We start from the raw sequence: 9,678 nt of genomic DNA, 5'->3' as shown, positions 1-9,678 counted from the left end.
ACACACACAAACACACACACGGTTGAAAACTGCACATGTATACTGAGCACATCCTAAATATGTATAACTGAGGCACATGTGTAGTCCAGAACTATTTACAACCACCAACACTCTAAAAGCCTAAACAAAACTACACTGTCAGTGACCACGGTAACACTTGTTTAAATATAAATTTACGACATAACAGGCCTCATAAATACAATGGTTTTTTTAAAAATACAGATCAAATATTCAAACAAATTAACAGTTTGATTGAAGTTCAGTTCAGTTCCTGTTCCAGTAGCCGTAGATAGGTGGCAGTAGTGTGACACTGAGACAAAATACTGACAGCAGAAATACTGACACTGGGTTGAGCTAATTTACACTAAATTATTGATTTACAACACTTGTTTAAACATTTTCCAGCATGAGATAAGTGACTATTAGAGAGGGATTTGGAGAGAATGTCCTAAATCTTTTGGAAATGCTGAAATAAATATTCCTTTAGGTTATTTTCTTATGCTTATGGTGGGGGTATAATTCACTTGGCTGACTGATTTCAATTATGCAGAGAAAAGCTGTAATAATACACCCCCTTTGTGATGAATTCTGATGAAAATCAGGGCCGTATGTTTTGAAATTAAACAGCAAAAGGCTTTTAAGAGAGATATAAAACGTTTAACCACATGAACCTCATAGCCGTCCAAACATTTTGTCCCTCTGCTAGTCTACAAAAAGATCTGTGTACACTGCACACACTTAACTACAAATGCGAACATAATGAGCAGCCACATGTGTTTATTCACAATCTATTGACTAGACCATCTATATTCAGCTGTACTGTGGTTGGCATTCAGTCAGAGAGACTCCAGTGATTTGTCTGACATTTACAAACATGTCTGCATCTATTTACAGTCCAGTTATCTCCACAAATACAGCGCAGACAGACAAGGTAAAAAAAATTATTCAAGCAATGCACAATTTTGATATAAAAAGTACAGGTAAAGGTAAGTAAAGGGATAAAGTATATTCACATATAAATACTGTACATACATCTGTAATACAGGACAGTTAAATAATCATTGCTAAGACTGGAAAGAGCAGTTTTGGTGAAAAGGGTTTGGGTTATATCAAATGTCCTGGTCATTAGTATCGCTAAGGAGAAAGAAGAGACAGGTCGAGACAGATTCCGGGTGTACACTACACTCAAAACACACACATACTCACACACTTTCGCATCCTAGATAACACACTCCTCCTAAACGATAAACTCTCCCACGCAGGCACACACTGGCACATGCAAATACAGGAAGAAGAAAATGTGTGAAGGTCATCAGTCGTGCATAGAGGAATACCTGAACTGTGTTCTGCAAATGTCAGGACAGAGAAAGCCAAGCATATTCCCTCACGCTTTCTGTCTTTTATCATCTTCCATGTCGCCCGGGACAAAGACAAGGACACAAAGATACTCTACGTGAGTAAATTACACAAACATAAGTACAAAAAACAGTACAAAAAGCTATTTTTGAAAAATCGGATAAATGTAACTGTGTCCTGTGAGTCCAGATCAGCAGCAGTGGCCCGCTATGTCAATGTTAAACTGAGGTTTCTGATTGGAGCAGCAGTAAAAACTTGTGAGACTTGGGGTCGATGAACTCCTCAGTCAGTCGGATGTAAGGGATGCTCTTGACGGTCACAGCTAAGCTAAAGTCAAGACACCTCAGCAGGAACTCTGTCCCCTCCTTTATGCCGCCGGTGACAGAAGCCTCGCTTACCAAAGTCCACTGGTCAGCCATCCAGCGCTCAGGGCCGTATTGCAGGGTCGGACCAGGGGCCAGGTAGGCTTCAAGGAAGGCCTGGACAGAGAAACAGCCAACGACAGGACAATGTTCACCAAGAAAATACTTTTAAAATTTATTTTAAACCTATTAGATGGTTTAAAGAATATTTTGTTCATTACAGCCTGAGTGGGTCTCATTTGAATAGCTTTGGCCACTATTCCTAATTGCAATTCCTACTAAATTAATTTTTGACATCTGGGAATATAGCAACATCACTACAAACAGTAGAACGAGGCCAGAAACACAAGTTGTCTCATGCTGCCTGTGGGAGAGTGCCAAGGTTCAAATGTATTGCAAGCCAGAATTGCTGCAGATCCAAGCCTTTTGTATTATCTTATCAAAATGTTTTGCCTTTATTGGCTCTCCTTCTTTCTGTGAAGAAACACAAGCAGTAAAACAATAATATTTCTATATTATATAATTATCTATATTTCATTGGTTATTATAAGGGGCATTTCAGTGCTCTGACTTTTGGTTTAGATACAACTCAAGACTGGTGTCCTCGCAGGTTCCTCTGTGTGACCTGCATCCTTTGCTAAAGTGACAACCATCTATGAAGGCTGATATCGGCATTAGATTTTTTTGTGTGTGTACTTGGAGCGCTACAATCCAAAAGTTGTTTGGATATCCAGGCTAAACTGTTGGCTCGTATATAACCTGTTTGACTGTCAAAACTTTTGTTTGTTGCAGCAATATCATCGTGTTCCCAGATCTCAGCATTTAAACTGTTGAGTACAATGTTGTTGTCAACGTTGTAGCAGTCATACCAACGTATGCCTTGTTTCTGATGAATAACTGAAGCTAAGCAGAAGTGGGCTTGGTTAGTGCCTGAATGGGAGACCTCATGGGAAAACAATATTGCTGTTGGAAATGGTATTGGTCGCCCAGTAGGGGCAGTCTATCCTCTGGTCCTAAGAAAAGCCGTAAAGCCAAAGTGCAGTGATGAAGGTACTGTATGTCCATTGGATGAAACATTAAACTGTGGTCCTGACTCACTGTAGTCATTAAAGAAACCATGGCACTTATCACAAAGAGTAGCGGGTTCCTCTGTAACCTGGCTCTCTCCATCTGCATACATACATACATAAATGTAATCCATTATTGATCTTATCTGATAGAGACAATGACCAAACTTACCTTAGGGCTCATGTTATTGATGAGGCAGAAAGCGAGGTGCTTCTGGATGCTCTCCATGCTGTGGCAGTGCTGCCTCCTGGTGGTGCGGAGGTACTTCTGCAGGGCACGGGCCATAGAGGGAAATATAGCCAGAGCTGCTTCACGTACATCCATAATGTCAGACGGTGTTGCACGCTCATCCTCTTTCTTCATCCGCCGGACATGTGTGAAGGCCTCCTCCACAGCCACTACCAGCCTGACAAAGAAGGAACACACACAGCAGTTAGCTTACTATCAGCTCTATGTATTTAATCCATACCAGTCATTAGGCAACACTCTTCTGTCACTTTTCAGACATGGAATACATAATATTGTACATAATATCATCTGTTAAAGTGATTGTTTTTCAGATTCTTTAAATCAGCAAGATGCCCACTGACATGCTGTTATTTGTTCCTGTGACTCACCTGGCTCTACGTTTACGGACCCTTCTCTCGTAGTCAGCCTCTTCATAGTATAGCTCACTGTGGGCAGTGTCTTTGCGTTTGCCGGCAGCTGTAACCATGGCCCGTGACTGATTCCCATTACCAGGCTGCGCTCCTGCTGTGCTTCCCGGGGCTGAACCGCAAGGAGAGGACAGAGGCAAATTGTTCATATCAGCGTGAGCTGGAAGTAGCAGCCCCTGACCCCACCAGGTTCTGATTAATGGGCTGGATCTCAATTTTAAATCTTGGACAGAAGAGGTCAGTTGGAAAGAACTGAGATCTTACACATCACAGGAAGAGGTGTAAATCAACCTTGTCAGAATTATATCCATTTTACATGTCTTTCACTTTTAAGTAGGAGTTGAGTGTATGTTAATCTTTGTTACTTATCTGGGGCATCCTGCCAGATAATGTGTCTCAGTCACAGAGAATGTTAATTATAGCAATGAGAAAAGAGGCAATTTCCACTGGAAGCATCCACACACTCCACAGAAAGTCAGATGCAAAAACCTTTTTATTGGGGTGTGGATTAAATATGCATCATTTTACACTTCAAAGGCCACAGTTCTTGTCTGATGTGTGAATTTACTGGTTTGTGTGACAAACCCATAAAGCTAATGGAGCTTGTACAGCAATATATTAGAGTTCCTGGGGTTTTATGGGGGGNNGGGGGGGGGGGGGGAGTCAGATACGGTACATATTCATGAAGATCATCAGATTGGGGGAGGCTATAGAGAGTAAATGCTGCAGGTCAGGTAAGGATATAAATCATTAATAATCTGATCTGCATATGTGTGTTAATGCATGTTTTTTGTGCAGGTGACAAAGACACATTGTATATAGTAATAAAACATGGATAAAAAAAACCCTCCTAGTGTATACTGTGGAAAGAATGCAGTCAGATCATTTGCACGGGGAGCATTCTAAATATTTTCAGTGTAAAATATGGGTAAACACCAGCCTCTTCAACTTCCTGGCCTACATATTCATGCAATGAGATGAGCGCCTGTGAATGAGAGAGAGAGTGGGGTGGTGGTGCGTTGGGGTGGGTAGAGATTGAAGCAAGCAAAAAATGAAATAAAGAAAGAAAAAAAAAAGAAAGTCGGAGCGAGCAAAGCTGGAGACAGGCTGAGTGGGAGGAAGGAGAGATGTGGGAGTATGTGAGGAATGAGCGTTACTCTGATGAATTATTTAAGGCTTGAAATTCCACGGCCCTCTAGAGGCCTCTCTGCTGCACTTTGATAGGGAAGGGGGGTGGGGTCGATGGGACCAGCTATGAGGACACCATATCCCATACCGCACCCCAGTCATAGATCATCATATCTACAGTGTTGTGCAGTGAATGGAGGATTAATGGGTGGTGAGTGAAAGAGCCTTTTAGAAAGAGAGCCATATGAGGCATTACAGGATATGTGGAGGCAATACAAAGCAGGGAGGCAATACAATCAGTGGGAGTACGTGTGTGTCTGAGTGTGTGTGTCTGAGTGTGTGTGTGCTTGATGCAGTGTATACATTATGTCAGGGACGGAGGCTTCAGAGTGCACTGAAGGTGGAGTGAACTGAACCGTGAAATTAGCAGCTTCCTGTGATAAAGTGCTGTGTAAAGGGACGTTGAGGATTTTTATCTGTACTTACTGTCCAAAAGGTATGTTCTCAGTTTGTTTTTAAAAGCTGCTCATGGAAGAGATGAAGATGGAAAAGGAAACATCACAACAAGAGAGCAGAAGGAGAGGAAAACCTGCTGAACCAGCATATGTAACAAGAAAGGGGACAACAAGTCAAATGTTACACAATATAGGAGGTAATTATTGGGACACATGAGGCAACTAACCGTCTACGTTGTAGACCTTTAACCCGGCCAGGTGTTTGGCAGCCCGGTGCTTCGAGGCGGACAGAAGTGCTGGGTTATGGAGTGGAAAATCTCTGTAGTAATACTCCAAAATGGACAGAGCAGCCTTCTGAATGCTGTGTGAGATGAAAGAGAAATTCAGAGAGAAAACTCAGAAACAGTAGGAATACGATTTACATTATGGCTGATTTACATAAGACACTGAATAATGCACTTGCATCCTCTGAATAGTAAACAGAGTTTTTAGACTAACTATACATTTTGTTGTATTTTTTCCTTGCCTGATAAAGATCAACGTGTAATTAAAATGTTTGAATTAAACAATTAAAAGAGCACTGCACCAATTTAGCATTGCACTCCAAAATCATTGTCAGACAGTCAAAACATTACATCAAAATCACCGCAGGAGAACCAGAGATACTGCCTTTTTTCATACCATACATTGTGGATGTATTGCCCACAATGCAACTTGAACACTGACAATTCGGTCGGAGATTTGGGTGTGTAATTAGAAATGCCTAATGTATCATTGAGTTGCTAGCCTCAAGCAGAGACTATGGAGGTCCAGTAAACTCACTTCTTTCTAACTCCAGATTTTTTTTCATTATCAGACTTGTAGTCTTCAACTGACGCTGACTCAAGTGACATCACTTGGGTTCATTTGTCAGGTTTCAAGCAGCTCCCTTTGAAGCCACGAAAGGCTTCAAATATGCAGTAAACAGACTTTGATGTGTAAAATCATTTTATTTTAAGTTATTGGAGGCTAATAACGCTATGTGTGTGGTTTGTGTGTTTGTGCCTCCTCTACAGGCCTTAACTTCCTGTTTACCATTCTGGAAATTCATTCTAAAACACTCCATGAGCTTTAGTCTTGTCTCGCAAACCTTATCTAATTACCACTGTTGTCTCCTGTCCTGTCGCAGTCACACACTCGGTCAGAACAGAAACAAAGTAAGACAGCCACAGGGCGTGCGCCTGTGTCCGGCACTTTCTCATCCCTCCCCCCCGACTCCTAGAATAGCTTGCCTTGAGCAAACTAGACGAAGAGGCTGATGAGTAACTCAATTACTGCCTGTGCCAGTCTTCCCTGTGGATATTTATTACACACATACTTCAACATGATAGAGTGTAATGACCTTGACCAAGTGCCACTGTGTGTGTCTCAATGTTCTGTAAGCAAAGGTCATATTGACACGTGAAACTGTAAAACATATATATTTATAGTATCTTCTATAGTTTTAGGAACAGTATGTAAAGCACACAGAAGAGGTAACTACAGTGAGGGAGCATTTGTACCTGAGCTGTCCTATGTTGTAGTGACGCGTCTCTCCATCAGTGGAGCGCATGACACACACGCTGTAGCAGGGCTGCAAGTGACGAAGCTCCAGCAGCACCACGGCCAGGTAGTGGACAAACAGCTGCGAGTCCACGAGGGACACTGCAAACTGGACGATACCATGGTAGTCCTCGTCCTGCTTAGACCACATCACAGGTATAATGAAAACAGTCACAGCAGTTCATTTTATTTAACCAGGAAAGTGTCACAGTGTCACCAAGATTAAAAATCTTGTTTCAGAGAGAATAATGGTCAAGACAGACAGCAGATACGAGATACACACAAACTACACCCACATATCATGAAATATGAAATCAGAATTAAACAAAATAAAATGACCTAATCATGAATAAAATTTCTAATATGAAAAATATATAAAGTATAAAGAGAGAGAGAACATTAAAAGAAGGTTATTTGTTAGGGCAAAAACAGAAACTCTGATGCTGCAGCCTCATTACTGTTAAAATAACCCCTTAAACTCTCGATAGACCTCTTAAATTTTTAATTATTATGAATGACAACAGAAATATTGTTATAAAATAAAATTCTCTTACTCTAGCACACTCTCAGACCCACCTGAGCATCAAGGATCCGGACCCCGTAAAAGAGCCAATAAGACATGGTGAGCAAGAGTGTAAGTGTGGTGAGGAAGGCACGGTACACACACACTCTGGGCAGGCTGGCGCGGCCCGGTCGGAGAAACAAGGCCCAAATGGCCACCAGGAGGATGAGGAGCTTGAAGGAGATGGAGAGGAAGAGGCCCTCGCAGGCTGCGCCACAAGCCTGCAGCCTGTCAGCCCACATCACAACCGGAAGAAGCAGGAAGACCAAGGGCGTGGCCACCACCAGCAGCCCCACACACAGGCCTACAGCCAGGGGAAGGTAACGGCGGAAGCCTTGGGTCCGGTCCTGTATTCCCTTCCCCAGTCCAACCACTTCCTCCTGGGATATACTCAGCTCTGAGGTGCCTGTCACTGCAGTGGTGGTTTCCCCCCAGTTATCATCCTGAAGGAGCACAGAAATAAAGGCAAAGAAAGAGTATGTTATAAGCCATGGATATTTATTTGGATATGTTGCATTGTCTATGTTAGAAATGTTATATGGTAGTAGAAAAAAGCTGCAAATTATCACGTGCATTGCTAGATACCACTAGGAGTAAGAGAGATATGTTGGCTTTTTGTTGTCATTTTAAAATGGCAGACAAAACAGAGTAAAATTCCCAGGAAACTGGCAAAATCAACTGATAAATATAAACTTGGATCTAACAGGCGAAAATACCTCCATTGTCTTATTTTACTCCCTTATTTGCACGAGAAATCACCACAGATTTTATGCACACAGCACAGCCATCGTGCCGTTTAGTGATGTTTGATTTTCCTGGAGTTTTGCCTCATTATGATGATTCAAAGTCCCATTGAAGTAATATAGGATGACAGCTTGGGAAGTACAGTAACGTTCACATCGGCTGGAAGATACACACCGACATATGCGAGTACACACACACACACACACAAACAAAAGCTGAAGCTTTCCAGGCCCATCATTGCAAATTAGACTAATTTTTTTCTTCCTAGCCAGCAGGGTCATTTTAAGCATAAATCTTTCCAACAAAGGGAGTATAAATTAATGACAAGTCTGCTCTAAAGAGGCATTTTTTTTGTGTGCCTGTCATTAATTCAAGTAATTAGCCATTCATTGTCCCCCAGAGTGTCACACGCATTGTATATCTCTCCAACTACAACCAATCACAGGAAACGCAGCTGCAGAAAGAGTGATGAGAGGCTGGAAAAATGACAAGCTGAACAGATAAGCCTCCGTGGCTTCACACACATGTGCACACACATACACCTGAGCACATCAAGCAGTCTGTGAAGCCCCAAACTCGAGCCATATGGGCCCGACGAAGCTGCAGGGAAGCCAGACATGCTGTGATTAACACAGACAGAAGATAGTCGCATTAATTCTCCCCTGTCTAGAGTGTGTGTATTCTGGATGTGAACTGTGACATCCCAGGCTATTAAGAAGTTAATATAACAATCTCAGATTCAGTGAATCATGCTGCTATTTGTGGAATGTGAAATATGAAATCGACATAGCCCTTGCATATTTCCAATCGGGAAAATGCATTTTGAAAATATGCTATATAAATATGAATTCTGGCCTCCATTACTGTTCACAGCTAATTAACTCAGCCATGCTGGAGGAGCGGATGCCATCAGGAGCCAGAAGATGAATGAGCGTGAGATGAGGCGAGGGAGGGAAAGTGAGAGAGGGAGCGGTGGCAGTGGTTAAGGTGTGAGACAGAAGTAAACGAGGAAAGAAAGAAAGAAAGTTGGGCGGTGCAGAAGCAGCATTTAATTCTGGGTATCTGTCTGCCAGGCTGATGTGTGAAGCCAGAGGTCAGCTGTGGAAGTGTAGTGTCAACTCCATTTAGTCTCCAATCTCATTTCTATTCCCCTCACATCTCTCCTCTTTTGCTGCCTTTCTTTCTTAAGCCAACTCTTTTAACAGGGTCCCAACCTTTGGAACAGGGTGTGTGACCAATCAACGTCATTCCACACTTCAGTGAAAGAGGAGAACAAGTGGGATTACAAAAAAACAATATCCTGTTCAGCTTGACAGTTCAATCTTAATCATGGAAACAGCAGTCGACTAAATGGTCCACCTATTGGCTTGTTCTAGAGCTTTTGACAACCTCATGCAGTATTCATCACCAGATACAGGTTGCTAAGTTGTTACTTGTGATTAGAAAAATGTGAGCTCAATGGTAAATATGTCTTTTTCACTCCATTTTGGTCCTCATTCGTGCCTCACTCATCTGTGAGGCAGTATTATTGTTTCGGCTGAAAGAGGAGGAAATTTAGAAACGTATTTTTACATATTTTTGTGTGGTCGAGTATCTTCACAAAAATGACCTGAAAACACTAGCGTGGATGCACGTCCTTCTCACACATACAGTAAAGGACATTTTCAACTATAGCTGGTTTGGTGTAGTAGGTTTAACCCAACAGGACTTATTTTACAAGGAAGTCATTTTCACAGTCACTGTAGGAAAAGCACAGGTCTAAATAA

At 42.0% G+C, this 9,678-nt stretch overlaps 1 protein-coding gene across 1 annotated transcript in view; it reads right to left on the bottom strand.

Annotated features, from left to right (window-relative positions):
* Positions 1 to 931: 931 nt before the first annotated feature.
* Positions 932 to 9,678, bottom strand: part of LOC118338770 (vang-like protein 1) — an 18,362-nt gene continuing 9,615 nt past the window's right edge. The window contains exons 4-9 of the mRNA XM_035676082.1: positions 7,183 to 7,611; positions 6,567 to 6,742; positions 5,253 to 5,386; positions 3,404 to 3,554; positions 2,958 to 3,192; positions 932 to 1,835 (exon numbers count right to left, since the gene is read on the bottom strand). Of these exons, the coding sequence (XP_035531975.1) occupies positions 1,575 to 1,835; positions 2,958 to 3,192; positions 3,404 to 3,554; positions 5,253 to 5,386; positions 6,567 to 6,742; positions 7,183 to 7,611 (1,386 nt within the window). The 3' untranslated portion in view covers positions 932 to 1,574. The remainder of the gene's footprint in view (positions 1,836 to 2,957; positions 3,193 to 3,403; positions 3,555 to 5,252; positions 5,387 to 6,566; positions 6,743 to 7,182; positions 7,612 to 9,678) is intronic.

This window comes from Morone saxatilis, unplaced genomic scaffold, assembly GCF_004916995.1.
Source record: "Morone saxatilis isolate NCDOM2014 unplaced genomic scaffold, NCSU_SB_2.0 Contig5, whole genome shotgun sequence".
Classification (NCBI taxonomy): Eukaryota; Metazoa; Chordata; class Actinopteri; family Moronidae; genus Morone; species Morone saxatilis.
The sequence above is the reverse complement of the archived record's forward strand: the minus strand, read 5'-3'. Positions and strand labels throughout refer to the sequence as shown.